General features: G+C 42.4%; 1 protein-coding gene across 7 annotated transcripts in view; it reads left to right on the top strand.

Annotated features, from left to right (window-relative positions):
• The window catches only part of ADGRB3 (adhesion G protein-coupled receptor B3), a 545,908-nt gene that overhangs the window by 236,977 nt on the left and 290,126 nt on the right, over positions 1 to 18,805 (top strand). For all 7 annotated transcript variants that reach the window (XM_063125010.1, XM_063125008.1, XM_063125009.1 and 4 more), the window contains one exon: positions 2,983 to 3,177. In XM_063125010.1, the coding sequence (XP_062981080.1) occupies positions 2,983 to 3,177 (195 nt within the window). The remainder of the gene's footprint in view (positions 1 to 2,982; positions 3,178 to 18,805) is intronic.

The following is an 18,805-nucleotide window of genomic DNA, read 5'->3' as shown; positions in this document are numbered from 1 at the left end:
AGGGGTGGGTGGGGGTTGATCAGAATTGGAACACAGCACATGGGTATTTACTCTCATTTTATTGCCCTGTCAACCTCTCCCCACATCTGATGTTTGGCTCAGGAACAAACCCCTTTTGGAGCCCACCACCCCCAGCAAACTGGAAGTGTGGGACTTTCTACAGGACTCCCGCAGGCTGGATGGAATAAACCCCCCTTTCTTCTCATTGTGGTCCCCATCTTGTTTGCCCCACCCGTTCACTATTTAGAATTTTTATGTGAGACACACAACTTCTACTGATGCACTTTGCATCACATGTAGTTTGGCCCCAGGGTCTTCAGGTCTAACATAGGGTGACCATATGAAAAGGAGGACAGGGCTCCTGTATCTTTAACAGTTGTATAGACAAGGGAATTTCAGCAGGGGTCATTTGTATATGTGAAGAACCTGCTGAAATTCCCTCTTCATCACAACAGTTAAAGCTGCAGGAGCTATACTAGAGTGACCAGATTTAAAAGAGGGCAGTGCACCTGCAGCTTTAACTGTTGTGATGAAGAGGAAATTTCACTAAGTTCTCCATATATACAAATGACACCTACTGAAATTCCCTTTTCAATACAATGGTTAAAGATACAGGAGCCCTGTCCTCCTTTTCATATGGTTACCCTATGTAACGAATTCATACCAAATTTTCTTTGCAGGTAATACCCTGAAAGGAACAAAGGAAGTAAAGGGACATTATACACAATTCATGTGACACTGTTCACAATTCATGAGTGTGGTAATTCCTTAGAGACTTTTAATACTATTATTATCTGGCTTTGGTTTTCAGTAACTATAGTAACTGGAAAAGAAGTGGCTGTTTACTCAGCTTTAGATTTCAACTTTATTTTGTGTTTTTACAAAATAGGTCACTATGAATGCTAAATCAATATTCACTAAGTACTGAAAGGCAATTTTCAGTTTATATGTCTCCTGTGTCGCTTGCAAGAGTGAGATGGAAACTGAATACTGCCTAAACTGCTTTATTTCACATTTTGTGGCTCATAAACTGTGGCTTGGTTCACAGATAGAGTTAAGCCATAGTGTGGTTTGTTGAAATCTGGTTTGTCATTGGCCAGGTGTGAACAATCAATGAGGAAGAGAAGCCACAGCGGCTTGTTTTCCTCCAATGATCAACCAAACTCAGTCATTGTGAGTTTGGATGATCAGCCCACAAACAAATCCTGGTTTCGTAATCAGCTGTAAAGCACAAATAGAACCTATTGGGGGAGGGGTTTGGCTTCTGAAGTCTGGTTTGTTTAAACCATGGTTTGTCATGCTGTGGATCAAAGGCAAGGGCAGCCTGAAAACAAAACCATTCCAAAGGTTGGCAAAATGGGCAGGAGAAAAACAAACTTGAAATAGGGAAAACCAGTTGTGGTTTGATTGCTCATCCGCAAGACAATTCATGGCTAAAGCAACAAATATGGTTAAAATAAACTATGGCTTAGTATTAGGTAATGCAATAATTTATTTGCAATAAATAAATAAATATTATGTGCAAATGCGGTATGATGTGCAAATCATAATAAGCATGCATGTTAAAGGCCAAAACAACTGGAAGGCCACAAGTTGCTCATCTCAGTAATAGACTCTCATGTTTATATGCACAAGTCATATATACATTCATTTGTAACTTACATGGAATGAAGTGGGACTTTACATCCGACAAAATCATCTGTGCAAAAGAGAGCTTATCATGCTGTGCCAAAATAAGTTTCAGCATGTTTTGAACCTATCAGTTGCTCTTCTTTAGCGGTAAATTGCTCAAAAACATAATGAGCCCAAAACAGTTACATTCTATTGTGATACTCTTTTTCACAGAGAAGTGCTTATCTCTTAGGCATCAAAATACAAAAGGACCTATAAATCCATGTTTTGCTAGTGACTTGAATGGAATGTAGATTGCTCTCAAAATGTGGTTATTTATGTAGTTTAGCAGTGTAACATGTCTGAAGTTTCCATAGAAAATATATATGAAAGCTAAGTAGAAAGACTGCAGCTGTTGTTGTTGGTTTTAATAATATGTCTCCAGATTTTTCAATTCATTCTGGCATCATTCTGGCCAAGCATATTTCTGTGAGAATTGCTAAGAAGCCCTTTTCTAACTAGTTGTGTTATTTTCCCCGAAATGTGTGCCATGACATATTATTGTTGTTGTTGTTGTTGTTATTATTTATCATATTTATATACTACCCCATAGCCGAAGCTCTCTGGGCAGTTTATAAAGATTAAAACAGCTATGTAAAATCTACATCATAGCTAAACTGCAAATGTATTATTATTATTATTATTATTATTATTATTATTATTATTATTATTATTATATACTTCCTCATAGCCAAAGCTCTCTGGATGGTTTACAAAGATTAAAACACTGAATATTAAAAACCGATATACAAAATTTAAAAACATATAAAGCATAAAAACAGATTACATGCAATATCCATTTAAAACAACTATTCTGGGTTAAACTCAATATATGCTGTTAAATGCCTGGGAGAAGAGAAAAGTCTTGACCTGGTGCCGAAAAGATAACAATGTTAATGCTAGTTGAGCCTCGTCGGGGAGATTGTTCCATAATTGGGGGGCCACCACTGAAAAGGCCCTCTCCCTTGTTGCCATCCTCCGAGCTTCCCTCGGAGTAGGCACTCGGAGGAGGACCTTAGATGTTGAGCGCAGTGTATGGGTAGGTTCATGTCGGGAGAGGCGTTCCATCAGGTATTGTGGTCCCAAGCCGTGTAAGGCTTTATAGGTTAAAACCAGCACCTTGAATCGGGCTTGGAAACATACAGGCAGCCAATGCAAGCAGGCATTGGCTGCAAATCTACAGCATAGTTAAATTGCTAATTGTTCCCATTACTATAGAATATTCTCATAGTATCTGTTCAGTTTATGTGGTGGTGACACCTTCGAATGTGTAGGTTCTAATATTTTATCTTGCTGTTTTTATTTTCATAGATTAAAGAGCATCTTGCAAAAGGACAGAGGACACTGGCTGGTGAAGGAATGTCCCAAGTGACCAAGACCCTTCTGGATTTAACTCAGAGGAAGAATTTTTATGCAGGGGACCTCTTGGTTTCTGTGGAAATTCTCAGAAACGTTACAGATACATTTAAAAGAGCAAGTTACATCCCTGCATCGGATGGGGTCCAGGTATGTGAAATGGCAGTAGTAGAACAGTATGGGAAGGGCGCCTAGCAGTGGTAGAGCTCAGACTTTGGCTGCAAAATGTCCCAGTTTCAGTCCCTGCCATCTGCGTTTAAAAGGATCTCAGGGAGCAAGGCCACTGCCTGAAGAGAAGCTGCACTCAGAATAGATTCTATTGAGCTAAATCGGCCAATGGTCTAACAGTGTGGTGTAGAACAGGGGTCCCCAACCCCCGGTCCGTGGACTGGTACTGGTCTGTGGCCTGTTAGGAACTGGGCCGCGCAGGTGAGCTGCTTTCACCCACCCAGCCCCACCCCAGCGTACCTGGGCATGGGGCGCCGTCTCGCCTGCCCAGCCGAAGCGAAGCCAGGACGCTTAGGTGGGGGTGGGCGGCTTTGGAACAGTGCGCCCGGCTGGAAGCTGCTCTGGGAGAGCGACTGCCGGGCGTGCCGTTCCGAAGCCGCCCTCCCCCACCTCAGCGTCCTGGCTTCGCTTCGGCTGGGCGCCCACCCAGCCAAAGCAAAGCCACACCTGCCCACCTGCTCCAGCATCTCTCACAGCCGCTGTGGGAGAGTGGCTTCCGGGTGTGGCGACAGGGGTGGGGAGGCTGCCGCAGCTCCACTCCTCCCTCTCGGGGACCAGGCGGGCACGAACCTGGCCGCCGCTTGCAGGCAGGAGCGGGCCTTGCACATGGATGAGCTGGAGGCACACGGAGCCGTCGGCACTCCGAATACGGAGCAGGTTGCAGCTTGGGCTGATGCTTGGTGGGAGGAAGAGGGAGGGAGGGTGGCTGCGGCTGGCAAGGAAAGGGGCGGTCTTGGCGCCTCCTTAACCCCTCAACACCCACCCACCCCCTGGGTCTGTGGAAAAATGGTCTTCCACGAAAACAGTCCCTGGTGCCAAAATGGTTGGGGACCACTGGTGTAGGAGGTAGCTGTGTCGAGTTGGGGATCTAGTTCTCCCAGCTCCATGTTGTCAATTAAGTTCTTTTGCTTATCAATATAGCATAAATGTCTAATTGAAGGGGGAGGGGAGAGGGAGTCATGACACTAATTAGTCTGCTAGCTATGTCTTCCAAAGAGCCCAATCAGTTTCTAAACTATATTGTGAATGGCTACTGGAATGAAAGGCATAACCATTTCATTCTCACTCACAGATAATATTTGATATGAGAAAATTAACACCCTTTAGCTAGCAGTAAAGTACCTTCTGCAGTAGAAACACCATTTGTTGCAACACCAGCATAATTAATTGTTCTGTGTCACTGAGCTGAGAGATAGCTGGTTGTACTTTCCAATTGCACCTTCTAAACAAATGTGCTGATTCAGAAAGTCTTTGTATCAAGCAGTTAAACTGCAACAAAAGCAAACATAACAATGACAACATCATTAATTTTAAACCATATATTCTTGGTACTTCTATCTGATAAAGCCACTTCCTAATTAGTGTTAAAGAAAATAGAACAAAGGTTGCTTTAAGACAACTCTATAATCAGATACAGACTGAGAAGAAGCTAGTTCTTTTCATTCTTTAAAAATGCCACTCTGGGTAACATGATCACAAACCAAGAGGCACACCAGGGTAATCTGTCCTGAGCACACTTGCCTGCATCAAAATCTAAAATCTAAAATTTCCCCTTCAGGAAAATGGAGGGATCATCCCTGCCTGCTCCCGGGATCCCCTGTGGGTCATTTGGATGCACAGGGACGATCCCGGGACGATTCAGGGGGGAAAGGCAGGTGTAGAAACAGCCTATGTCAGATGGCGAGAAGGGCAGAAATTCTGTTGTCTTAAATTTCATTAAGCTTCTCAAAAACACTTGATTCTGTTAAGAAGATTATGCCACTGTTGGTCAGGGCAATAAATAATTTTAATGAAAAGGTGGTAATGCAACTGTTATTGAGGTGGATGTTATGCAAGTTAAGAACCCTGTACATACAGACTGCATTTTTCTGTGTTTTCTGTGTTGGTCTTTATTGCTTGTCAGCCTGAGATAAGAACTAAAAAAACCCCACCGTTTTACATGTCCATCCAGAACACTTCAGAATGGAAATTATTTGACTATATTCTATGGCCTTAGCTAGACCTAAGGTTTATCCCGGGATCATCCCTGCCTGCTCCTGGGATATCCTGTGTGTCATTTACATGAACAGTGATGACCCCAGGACAATCCCGGGATAAACCTTAGGTCTAGCTAAGGCCTATCATTTCAGATTTCATCTTGAATTACTACCATTCAGAGTTTTTTGTCATGTGCAATAAAGCCTCTCACATGTAGGGATGCCCAGATTTTGTGAAATCCATCCCAAATGTGTTTTGTAGATTGTGCAGTGTCGTTTGTTCCAGTATCCGTTCACAGACGGATTCCAAAAAAAAAAATTCATTGTTGAGAAAAATATGCAAATAATTCCTTAACAGTATTCAGAACAATGTATGTAATTTATGTTAGTAGGTAACATTTAGCATGTTGTCCCCTATTCCATTCAACTTTTCCCTGTGTATATTTTGCAGTCTCAGCAGAAACGTGCATATTTTCCTATAAATAAACCTGGTTAAATTTTGGGAAAGTAAAAAGAAAAAGAACCAAAAGTCCACAGAAATTGCATGGCCTGAGGAGGCCAGACTGCAGCAGACTCCGCAGATCAGATTCTTATGAATCTGAACTCATTTTAGTCAAATTTCTCCAGCAGCCCTACTCTCATACCACCTTGTTTTAAACATTTGATCTGCTCTTTAAGAGAAACACCTCTGCCTTTAATTATGGTGCCCCAAGGCAGGTGTAGCACTGCTTATTGCTTTAGCATGATTTGATGGGGGTTGCAGGTAATGATAAGTGCATCTCTCCATTTGGCTGACTTGTGCATATGAATCTCTTAAATTTCAAGTTCTTTTTCTGCAGAATATGAAGAACCTTGTGAATTTGGGTAAATTCTAATCAAAAACAAACTGAAATGAAATTCTCACCCATCTGCACCCGCCAAATTCAATAGGTAGAGATATTCCCAGCATGTTGTACCTGACTGCCATAAAGCTGTTAAAGATGAGGAACCTGTCAAAAATAAAGAGGTGGCAGACTTAATCCAGCACTAATATGATTGAATATACAAGGATTCAAACCTAGACTTTTAAGAGCAAAGCTCTCAAAGCCCTAGGTCTGGATGGACAAATCTATCCGTTTTGGTTTCTACCACATTCACTGTTTTTTGTCCTGAATATGGAGCACTTTGCAATTTTTTGGTAAATTCTAATCAGAACCAGCCTGAAAACAAAATTCTCACCTATCTATCATAACTGAGGATTGCCCCCTTCTTTAATCACAATTCCTCACTTCAGTTTTCTACAACCTGAAAGACAACTGATGCTCCAGATTAACTCAGGATCTTGGAAGCGGCCCTTCCAAGAAATTCCTGACATGTGTGGGTGATAACTTTCTCCTACAGAAAGTGGAGGAAGGAACTAGAGGATCGGCAATCCTTGACTTGATATTGACCAATAGGGATGACTTAGTGGATAAAGTGGCAGTTACGGGAACTCTGGGGGAAAGTGACCACATCATACTTGAATTATTGATTATAAAGGAGACAAAAGTGGAGTGTAGCCATACATGTACTCTGGATTTTAGGAAAGCTGATTTTAATAAACTCAGAACTATGATAAGTAAGGTCCCATGGCAAGTGAGCCTAATGAGAAAAGAAGTGCAGGGTGGGTGGGAGTATTTAAAAAAGGAAATTTTAAAGGCACAATTACAAACAATTCCAACAAGGAGAAAAGATAGAAGACAACAGAGGAAACCAATGTGGGTCCACAAAAAGCTTAGAGATGACCTGAAAACAAAAAAGGATACATATAGGAAATGGAAGGAAGGCCAGGCTACAAAAGAAGAGTACAGACAAGTGGCACAGAAGTGCTGAAATGGCGTCAGGAAGGCTAAAGCTGAGAATGAGCTGAGATTAGCGAGAGATGCTAAAAGCAATAAAAAGGCTTTCTTCAGACAAGTGAGTAGTAAAAGAGAGAGGAAAGAAATGGTTCAACTGCTTAATGAGGATGGCAAATTGATAACAGATGACAAAGAAAAGGCTGAAGTGCTCAATTCCTACTTTGGCTCAGTCTTCTCCCAAAAGCGGGTCTATGACCCCCCTGGAAAAAGTGAAGCAGAAGTTGAGGCGGCAGGATTGCAGTTTGAGATTGATAAACAAATGGTCAAAGAACACCTAATTTCCTTGAATGAGTTCAAATCTCCGGGGCCCGATGAACTGCATCCTCGAGTAATGAAGGAGCTAGCGGAAGAACTCTCAGAACCGCTCTCTGTTATCTTTGCAAAATCATGGAAGACGGGTGAGGTGCCGGACGACTGGAGGAGGGCTAACGTTGTCCCTATCTTCAAAAAGGGCAAAAAGGAGGAACCTGGGAACTACAGACCAGTCAGTCCGACATCCATCCCTTGGAAAAATCTGGAGCAGACTATAAAGAAGTCAATCTGTAAATACCTTGAAATCAATGCAGTGATTACTAGAAGCCAACATGGATTTGTCAGGAACAAATCCTGTCAGACTAATTTGATCTCATTTTTTGATAGGGTAACCTCCCTTGTGGACTGTGGGAATGCTGTGGATGTCATACATCTTGACTTCAGCAAAGCTTTTGACAAAGTACCACATGACATTCTGATTAACAAACTAGCTAAAAGTGGGCTAGATGAAACAATTATTAGGTGGATTCACAGTTGGCTACAGAATCGGACTCAAAGAGTACTTATCAATGGAACCTTCTCAAACTGGGGAGAGGCAACGAGCGGCGTACCGCAGGGCTCAGTCCTGGGCCCAGTGCTCTTCAACATTTTTATTAATGATTTGGACGAGGAGGTGCAGGGAACGCTTATCAAAATTTGCAGATGACACAAAATTGGGTGGGATAGCTAATACCCTGGAAGACAGAAACAAACTTCAAAGTGATCTTGATAGGCTGGAGTGCTGGGCTGAAAACAACAGAATGAAATTTAATAGGGATAAATGCCAAGTTCTACATTTAGGAAATAGAAACCGAATGCACAGTTACAAGATGGGGGATACTTGGCTCAGCAATCCTACAAACGAGAAGGATCTTGGAATTGTTGTAGATCACAAGCTGAATATGAGCCAACAGTGTGATATGGCAGAAAGAAAGGCAAATGCTATTTTGGGCTGCATTAATAGAAGTATAGCTTCCAAATCACGTGAGGTACTGGTTCCTCTCTATTCGGCCCTGGTTAGGCCTCATCTAGATTATTGCATCCAGTTCTGGGCACCACAATTCAAGAAGTACGCAGACAAGCTGGAGTGTGTTCAGAGAAGGGCAACCAGGATGATCAGGGATCTGGAAACAAAGCCCTATGAAGAGATACTGAAAGAACTGGGCATGTTTAGCCTGGAGAAGAGAAGATTGAGGGGAGACATGATAGCACTCTTCAAATACTTAAAAGGTTGTCACACAGAGGAGGGCCAGGATCTCTTCTCAATCCTCCCAGAGTGCAGGACACAGAATAACGGGCTCAAGTTAAACAAAGCCAGATTCCAGCTGGACATCAGGAGAAACTTCCTGACTGTTAGAGCAGTACGGCAATGGAATCAGTTACCTAGGGAGGTTGTGGGCTCTCCCACACTAGAGGTATTCAAGAGGCACCTGGACAACCATCTGTCAGGGATGCTTTAGGGTGGATTCCTGCATTGAGCAGGGGGTTGGACTCATTGGCCTTGTAGGCCCCTTCCAACTCTGCTATTCTATGATTCTATGATACAGTTTAAAGCAGTTTGCAGTGTTGGCTTTGCAGTGGCCCACTGTACCCTATTGTCAAATATTTCACATACAATTCATACCAGCCCATAATTAAATGTTTTAAATTGGTGTCACTGCTCTGTCATGAATATTTCCAAGCATTTCCTTATATTGGAGGCATAAAATGAAACTAGAGAGGAAACAGATGTTGTTGTAAATTGACTCAGGATGTAAGCTGGTTCTGTCACCTGCTGCACAGACTTTATTTATGATTCATGGTAAAGTGAAGAATGCTGGTTAAAGTCAACCAAGATGTTCAATTATGCTTTGATTTTTATCCAGCTTCATCAGCACATATTTGCATATGAATGTCATATTTATTTATTTATTTAATTATTTATTTCATCTTCCAAGGAGCCCTCTCCAGTTTATCATCACAACAATCCTGTGAAGTAGGTTAGGCTGTGAGTCAGTGACTGGCCCAAAGTCATCCAGTGAGCTTAATAAACCCAGATCTCCTGAGTCCCAAGCTCTAGAGAGTTTGGAGAACCTCTAGGGCAGTGAAGGAGGTGGCAGAGGGCGATGCAGGGGGGTGGGGAGGGAGGAGGGAGGGAGAATAAAGAAAATTCACCTCTCCCCCTTTCACTGGCAGGAACTTCCAATGAATCAAAAACCTTCTCTGAACAGAAGGAGCCCTTCTTTTTGTGGAAGGGAAATTTAGAATCCAAGCCAGATTAGCTATTACTCAAAGCAGTTACAGGAATCCTAAAGATCTCTATACTGGTGCCAAATTTATGAATGTATAAGCAATGCCTTAAACAGATTTGAATACATATCTCCTTGTTTTACCAAAGTCATGCAGCTTTTCTTCCATTCACTTTTATATAGAGTTGCTCAAAGCTTTCATTCTATGCAAAGCATTAAAGCACAGTGAATGCCAATCAGATATCTTAAAAAGGAACAACCTGAACTATGAGACAAGTTTACATATTCCTTTCCCCTGCCAAGTGTATTCTCAGGATGACATTTGACATTGTCGTAATCCATCCGCAGTTAATATTCTTGAACATGAAATCCATATGCAAAAATAAAGGTAAAAGTACAGGCGAGGGACTGTTTGAATTTGACAAAAAAGGGTCAATTTGTATGTCTATTTCAATACATGCATAGATATGATCTCACCTGTAGTCCTCAGTTTTTCCTTATATGCATTTCCCAGACTATTTACAAAGTTCAAATTCATTCCAGCACTTTTGCTTCTCAATTATGTGAGTCTGACAAAGTTTCAAACTCTGCCAACGTTATATAGACATTTAGAAATAGATGGCACCACCCTGTTGTGCCCCTGGTAGATTTTGGCAGGAGAGATCAGAATCTGTCATCTGGATTCTAACTCAAATTCTGAACTGGACCCAGAATCCAGGAGATTCCTACATAACAGTCCTGGGTATTTAAACAGGCTCTGGAACAACTGATAGATGCAACATCATTACACTATGTTGGATGTGTGATATGTCTGCAGTCTTTGTACATGTGCAGGGAGGTACAGTGTAGCATTGGGATATATATGAACCATGTTAAGTATTTTAGTGTCCTCTCCATGTGTGAAGAGACATCTGATACGCTATGGGGTCAATGGCACATATTACAGATTGTGTGCCATGTTGGCTTTCACTTATTTGTGGTGTGGGCAAATATTTGAGACTGGGAGACCTTGATACTCAGTCTTACCATGTATATGCACTCCATTACAACATGCATGGCGATGATGTGACCAACCCTTGACATGGCAGAGGCCAACACACACGCAAAAATGGCCTGCAAGTCCGCAGAATCAGTGGGACTCGTGAAAAGAACTCATTTGATTCTGTTGTGGATTTCTCTCTGACATCCTTACCTGGCAGTAAGTCTCACTGAACTCAGTGAGACTTACTTCTGAATAGATATGCATAGAATTGTTCCGTAATTCAGCCTTTTCTTTGGGAAGACCCTTGCACTTTGGTCATTCTGGAGACCTGTGTTATTTCCCCTATATTGCCTGTGGGAACTTAGGAGCAAAATATAAAACACCTCTATTGAAATAACATAATGCACAGCTTTTGATGCAGGCTCTATTAGTTTTCTGCAAGCAGATAGAGCACCCCACTAATGGTGCAAGTCCACCCATGTGCATCGTTTTGGTGCACAGAGCAGCCCCCCGACTGAAATGAATGAAAAAGTCTTGCAGACAGCAGAATACAGTGTGTGTACTGGAACTTTAGCAGCCAAAGAGAACCTATATGTGGCAGGCAACCTGATTACATGCAACCATTGAATGTGGCTGCCTTGCCTCCAGGTTAATCAGATTTCATGCATGGATGTGATGTTTGCAGGGGGGCTGTATGCAGAAAATCTGACACACGCAGGTCAACTGCTGAAAAGTTTGGGAAGGAAAATTTGAAGAAATGACTATATGATTTGAGCATATGCATGTTGGTTTAGTCTATTACATGAGTTGCTTCATGCAACTGTAAGTAGTTCAAAGTGATTTACAAAGAAATAATAAAAGCAAAACAAAAATGCACAATATATGATAACAAAGTGGGAGCTTATGGGTAGCATCCTATTGTACCTGTGTTCTTACAGGACTCACCACTTGTACAGTAGGGGTTTAGTGGTTCTGAAAACAACCTGAAACGAGCAGAAATGCTTGTTTCCAGAATGTGGCAGATCAGCGGAGCCCGCAGAAGAGAGCTCTGCTGATCTATTCCAATCTGGACATGAGTATTATTTTTCTTTATTATTTATTTTATTTAGAGTATTTTTATCCTGCACCTCAGCCAAAAAGGCTCCCAGAGTGGCTTACAATTGATCAGTAAAGGAGACAGCCCCTGCCCTCAGGCTGACATTCTAAAAAAAAGACATGAAACACAAGGAAAAGGGGATGGGGAGGGAAGAGGGAGAAAAGAAAAAGAAATTAAGGAGGCTGTTCAGGACTGTTTTAGAAGCGCGAAAGGCCCATCGCACATGCAGTAGGTCCCACAATCTCAGCAGAGCAGCCCCATTGGATGCTGCCCTATCTGTGTGGGCCTTCTACAGACATTCATGTGTGGATATCCAGAGGGTGGGGAGGAGGGTCAGGCCTGTTGAGTGGGATAATCCCACTACCTCAATAGGAGATTGTCTAGACTAGGATGTTTGTTTTGTACAATGGCTGTCCTTGGTGCTGCAATGTGCTTAATAGGAAGGGAAACAGCATCAACATTTGAGCATATGAGTGGCCCATGGACCAAAACAAATATGAGTCATAAAAGCACCACTAACTCTGCTTTTTAATATCAGGTTGGTTTCCAAAATTACATAGTTTTTAGATGTTTTGGATTGTGCTAATGAGACATTTATAGCTATATTAAAATCATTAAAACCTCTGAGACTTTTTTTTAACATGAAGCCTCGCTTTGTGGCCTTTAATTAACCTTTTAGAAGCATGGACACATTTTTGGTGATGTCTGTGTTAGCCTTGTAACCTTGTAGGCTTCCAGAGGTGCTGGGAAGGAAAGAATGATAGAAATTAAATTCTCCCCCGTGGGAAGAATATTGTAGGTTAAGTTCCTTCTCATCTTGTTTTCACACTCTGTTGTATAATGGGCTATATATTACTGCAGTTCCAGCAATGCAGTGAAGGATATTAGAGGGATGCATCACACATTGGCTGGCATACATCTTGGGGATCTGACTCATCACTTTCCTAAACGCAATCGAGAGTTTTCACGGCCCTCACTGAATATTGGATCAGGTATCAGGAATCCCCCCCGCTGTTTCTGTTCAGTTTCTACTTAGTCTGTGTAATAATCTGTCAGTATTTGAACTCAGAAATGTTCTAATTAAGTTCTCCCCTACCACACCCCATACCCATGATGCCACTGAAAGGCAAGGTAGGAACTTCAGAGAAGCACCATAGCCGAGTGGGAGAGCGCCTTCTTTGCATATAGAAGCTCCCAGGTTCAATACTTGCCATCTCCAGGTAGGGCTGGGAAATACTCTGTCTGAAACCCACTGCCAATCAGAGCAGGTGAGCAGCCTTGGGGCTACTGCCCCCTTCTTCCCACCCCCAGACCATACTGCTACCACAGAGCCAAAATTTGGAGGTGCAGTGGCGTCAAAAAGATCAGCCAATTGTAGAAGGAACACATTTCACCTGTTTTCAAGTTAAAGTCCCTTTCAAGTCTCTGTAGCAATTTGCTGATGAAATTTGGAAGCAACCTGCCATTTTTTAACATTTTATTTATTCATTTATTGCTGCTGCTGCTACCACACCACCAAATTTCAGAAGCCCAGCAGCAGGGGCCACTTCATAGGCTGGGGGGTATGCGTAGTTCGCAAGCTACCTGTTGCCCACACCAGGTATAGATAATATTGGGCTAGATGGAACAATGGTCAGACTCAGTTTCCTTTTTTTTCTGCTTCCCCCCCCCCATGTTTAAAAATGGCTTATGCCTTTGATACCTATTTCTGAGCATGAAATAGCTATATAAGCACTCACCAGAAGGACCAGCTCCATTCCCTTAGCTAAAACCTATGGAGAGGGGGGGAGGAATGGCTGTGGTGGCGTGAATATCCCATGGGTCTCTGCCTTGTAACAGCAAAGGCTTCAGGCCTAAACCACCAAAATATAGGGCCAGATCTACACCAAGCAGGATATAACACTTTGAAAACGTTTTGAAAACTGTAAATGCAGTGTGTCCTGGGCCTAAACAGTTGTCACTACTGTTATAAACCCTTATAAAGCAGTAGCGTAGATCCTGCCTAGGACTGGGCATGGGGTGTTGCAGGACTTTGGAGTGTATGGTGCCTGCTGGGCCTATAAAATGACATGTTCCCATGCCAACTGGGATAGGCTGGCAGTGCATCCCTAGTCACTATTTCTGGGACTAGAAGTTATTTTTAATGCTTGTCCTGATGGCTATTGGGCTAGCTTGTTGTTGTTGTTGTTGCCTTCTTTGGACTTTTCCTTCTCCTGGTTAGGCCCGGTGTGTTTTGTTATTAATTAGTTAACTTTGTCTGTTGACAGTTCGTTCTTCCATCACAATTTTAGCAGAAGGAATAATGTGTACACAGGCAAATACCACCAATGGGGAGAGAAAGGGAGGTTTGTTTGAAACATATTTAACCCACTCTTTAGCTAAAAAAAGGCTCCCTGAGTGGTTTACAGAGATAAGATTAGATCTCCCTCTCTCATAATGCTAGAACCCGGGGTCATTTCATGAGGCTGATTTGTGGGAGATTCAGGACAGATAAATGGAAGTACTTCTTCACACAGCGCATAGTCAAACTATGGAATTCACTACCACAAGACATGATGATGGCCACCAATTTGGATGGCTTTAAAAGGGGGTTAGATACATTTTTGGAGGAGAAGGCTATCAATGGTTACTAGTCCTGGTGGTGGCTATGGACTACCTCCAGTATCTGAGGCAGTGTGCCAATGTACACCAGATACTACGCAACATGGATGGGGTGTGTGCGCTGTTGCACTCGAGGCTTACTTTTTGGTTTCCCGTGAGCAGCTGGTTGTAAACAGAATGCTGGGCTAGATGGACCCTTGGTCTGTTCCAGCATGGCTCTTCTCATGTTCTTATGTTTCTATAGTCCCACACCTTAGGCATACTATCTGAAAAGCATAACACAAAAGGGATTGGGAGAGAAGAGGGTGGGGGAAAGCAAACTTAGCCACTTGTTCTTCATTTCAAACATCTTATAATGGCCAGCTGGAGCGCAAAGATTTCAAAGTCAGGAGAAGCCAAAAGTTGCTGGCTTCCCTGCCGAGCCAACAAAGTAGCCTTGCTCCATTTCTCTCAGTCTGCTGCTGCCTGATAGAAAGGCTGAGGGCATGTGGCCGTGGATGGAGGGAAGATCCTGAGGGAGTTGGCTTCACAGCAGAGTCCAGGAGGCACAGAAGGTCTATCTTGACTGAGATGAGATGAGTGCTTCAGTGGCCACAGCTAGACGGGACATTATCCCAATCAGAGTTAGATTTGTCCAGAGTGGCTCGCATACGATCAAGTGTGCAGAGGACCTATCTATGTTTGCTTGTGGTGGGGTTGTTTTGGTTTTGGGTGATGTGAGTAGAGACTTTAATTGGTATGGCAAATTCTTTGAGTTATGTAAATTGCTTTCTCCCATGTGGAGATGTGAAAATATGAAAGATAGCAATGTTGGTATTATTAATATCCCTTTGCACAATGCACAAGGGAAGCGTTCTAATCTCTGAGGAATGTTCAGAATCTGAGCTCAAATTTATTAGAGGTTTGACAATCTCCAGTGTGACATAGCCAACAAAGGGTCTAGACAAGAGATGACCAGACTATGTCCTGTCTTCATAAATTTGGATTTATTTTGGCATGTAAACAATTATTTTATTCTTCGAATGTCAGCCTGCCATACTTTTTGAAGAATTAAACCCTAGTTTAAGCATCACGAGCATAAGGTGGGGGGCACTTAATTCTTCCCATCCTCATCTCTTTCCCCCATAACTTCTCCCTTCAGCTGCTTTCTCTCTGGCTGGATATCTGGTTTTATGTTTGTTATGTTACAGGGAAACTTAAAAAAAAAAGTAACCCTGGGGAAAAGTTGCAGAGGAGAGAGGCAGGTGGGCAAAGAGTTAAGTACTCCCCTTATCCACTTATTTCCTGCAAATCTTTTCCATTCCACATTGCTTTGCAGTCTTAAGGAAGTAACCCAGATTCCCATGTGACTTATTCAGCCGTCAATGATATCTAGCAACATCCATGTTCATTTTTTAAAAAAGATGAATAGAACAAAAGAAATATTGGGGGTAGATCCAGGCTTAATCATACTTCAGTAGTTGACCCATTGAAAACAATGGGACTTAAGTTAGTCATGACTAAAGTCCCATTGATGATAGTGGGTCTACCTAAGCACGACTAAGCCTAGATCCAACCCTTTGTGCTCAGTTCTGGTTAGAGCACAGTGGAAAACACAGTTCGATCTGACTCCTTCTTGACCTTGGGCCAAGCTGAAGGCCTCTGTGTTAAAATGCAAAAAAGTAGCAAGATAATTGAGAGACTACAAATAAACCTGGATTACTGAAAAGTGAAGGAAAAAAGAAAAAGGATTGATATCTGAGCTGAGTGCCGCTTTTACAGATAAAGATAAAAGTGGCACTATGCTAGAAGGAATTTTGAAAGAACCTTCTGAGAAGCACTCAGATTGGAAGAAAATGTGTTATTTAAAAGCTGTCTGGTCTGATTCTAAGTGTCTGATATGTGATTCACTTAGAGATATTCCAACGAGGAAGATAATGAAATACAGAAAGTAAGAGCTTGAGGTCAAAATATTTGAGATTAAGAATAAAATTATTCTTTTATTTCAATTTCTTCTCTCCCCCACCCCAAATGTGTGTACTGGTTTTTGCTAGGCAGGGATCTTTCACTGGTGAAGCTGGTAGATTGAATAGGATTGCTAGCAGTACAATTCTATTCATGGCTATTCAAAAAAGAAGTCTTACTGTATTCAGTTAGGCTTATTTTCAGGTAAGTGTTCATATTATTTTAGCATTACATATTGTATCCACTTACTTGGAAGTAAGATGTGATGTGCTAACTCTTGAGTAAGCACCATTGAACCACTTGCTTTTGAGTAAACATGCATAGGAATTAGTCTGCATGGCAGCACTCCTAAGTATACTTATGTGGCTGTAAGTACCATTGAACTCATTGAGGCATACTTCTGAGTAAAGATACATAGGATTGTGCAGAATAGCTTTAGTTCATAAATGGAGGGCAATTTTATTTGTTGGAGATGGGTTTTTTTTTAAAAAAAAAAGTTTGAAGCAGAGATTTAAGGAGGCAATTATTTACCTTTGTAAACCATTTTTGGTGCTGGAGAAGTTACACAATATGAACTAAAAAGCAAAACATTAAAGTTGACCATTCCTTTAACAGTGTTGTAGCTTTTGCTTAATAACTTGCAAGAGAACTCTCACTTTTCTCAGTCTCGCAGACAGGCACCTGTGTTGAGGTTTTGCTAATATGTGAACTGATTTAATCATGTGATTCACTGATTAAAAGCATATAACAATTAAAAATTCTTCAAGCAGTTGACAACCGTACAGCCCAATGTGATATATACTCTCCATATACTCAGTCAGAAGCAGGTCCTATCAGCCTTGCCAGAATAGGCAATGATGTGAGATATATCAGAAGGACCACAACTTGTCCACCACTGCCTTAGAACTACCTTCCCTTCCACCACCACTACCCTGTGCCACTGAGTAGGAAAGAGAAGAGGGCAGCTATGGCCAACGGAGAGGGCTGGCATTGAGAAAGTCTGAACTCTGTAGGGTTTCAGAGCTCAGCTCGTAATGGTCTCAGGAATTCCACACTGGAAGTTTATTTCTGAGCCCCCACCCCACAATTACAATAATTACCCCCATCTCTAGCCCATGTAACTAAATACACATGTTTGGGCTATTCTGGCATGGCACAGACATTTTTATTTTGAGTGACAGTTTCTAGAAATATAGCTCTTTTACTTGAAAAATCTGGTAGATGTGAATTCATTCAAGTTTAAGCCTGCACATTTCCCACTGTGACATCTTGCCTTCACCTGTGCCACCCACAGGCTACCTGACAGGACTATCTATGCCACTCGCACTCGGGGCTGTGCTGATCACACTTGTGAGGCTGCTGCTCCTGTCTCGCCTTTACTCTTTTAGGCCCCCACAGCTCCACAGCCCGGGAACCCAGCCCTCAGTTTCCCATTCTGCTGCCACCATTAACTGTACCCTCCTCAGGCACTCTTCCACAGCCCACACCAGTTGTTTTAATTAATTGGAATTTATTAACATAAGTACTTGCATGTAATAAGCTTAATGGTTTCCTCAAGTGCAGTGCCTATGGTTACAAGGGTTCAATGCGTATTGGTTTCAGTAAGTTCTCTCTTAATAGGTTTCACTATAGAATACTACTGATCTTTATTTTAATATCTATTTTCCTAACACAATATCTCACACCAATCCATCCTATCCAGTATCTGCCTCTCAATCTCTTCACACTCTACAATCCAACAATCTCTTCTCCTACCCTCTCATAAATCCCTTTACCCCCTCTCATATATTCCTTTTTCTCATACACTCTCATATATTCCTTCACTCTTCTCATATGTCTCTTTTCTCCCCTCATCTATCTCTTTTTCTCCTCCCAACTCCTGTCAGCTCAGATTATATATACATAGAACACATTTCTCCAGCTCCTCCCACTCTGCCAGCCAATCCGAGCACTCCTCTGCCGCCATCCAATCGGCACTCAGGGCATGGCTAAACGAGGGGGGTGTAGGGAGATGATCTCATGATTTTATCATCATGAGATCGTCCCCCTCATGTACATGTGGCACGCGACATCGTGGCCGCCATTTTGGATTTTTTTTAAGGAAAAGGAGCGCACAAGTGCTCAAACAGAACCATGAGGTTTTTTTTAAAAAAAAAACACTTGTGCTCACCCCACCCCACCCCCAATGGGCACAGAACTCCTAAGGAGCTTCATGCTCTGTGCCCAGTTCCTGGCTCCTTGCTTTTACTTTCAAGGAGCCGGGGGGAAACCGCAACGGAGGGCCACATGTCCCGTGGCCTTGGGATCATCCAGAGACTGCAGGAAAAAGTGGGATGGAAGGGTAGGGCAATATCCTGGGAAAAGGGAGGAATCATCCCACCCTGCTCCCAGGATGCCCTGTGCATCATGTGGATGCACTGTGCATCATGTGGATGCCCTGTGCATCATGTGGATGCACTGTGCATCATGTGGATGCACAGGGACAATCCTAGGGTGATCTCCAGGATATCGCCCCATCTAGCCATGCCCTCAGGCATTCACTCCCCCTTCTTCTG

This window comes from Elgaria multicarinata, chromosome 4 (genome assembly GCF_023053635.1).
Source record: "Elgaria multicarinata webbii isolate HBS135686 ecotype San Diego chromosome 4, rElgMul1.1.pri, whole genome shotgun sequence".
Classification (NCBI taxonomy): domain Eukaryota; kingdom Metazoa; phylum Chordata; class Lepidosauria; order Squamata; family Anguidae; genus Elgaria; species Elgaria multicarinata.
Note: the sequence above shows the minus strand (reverse complement) of the source record. Positions and strands in the feature narration are given on the sequence as shown.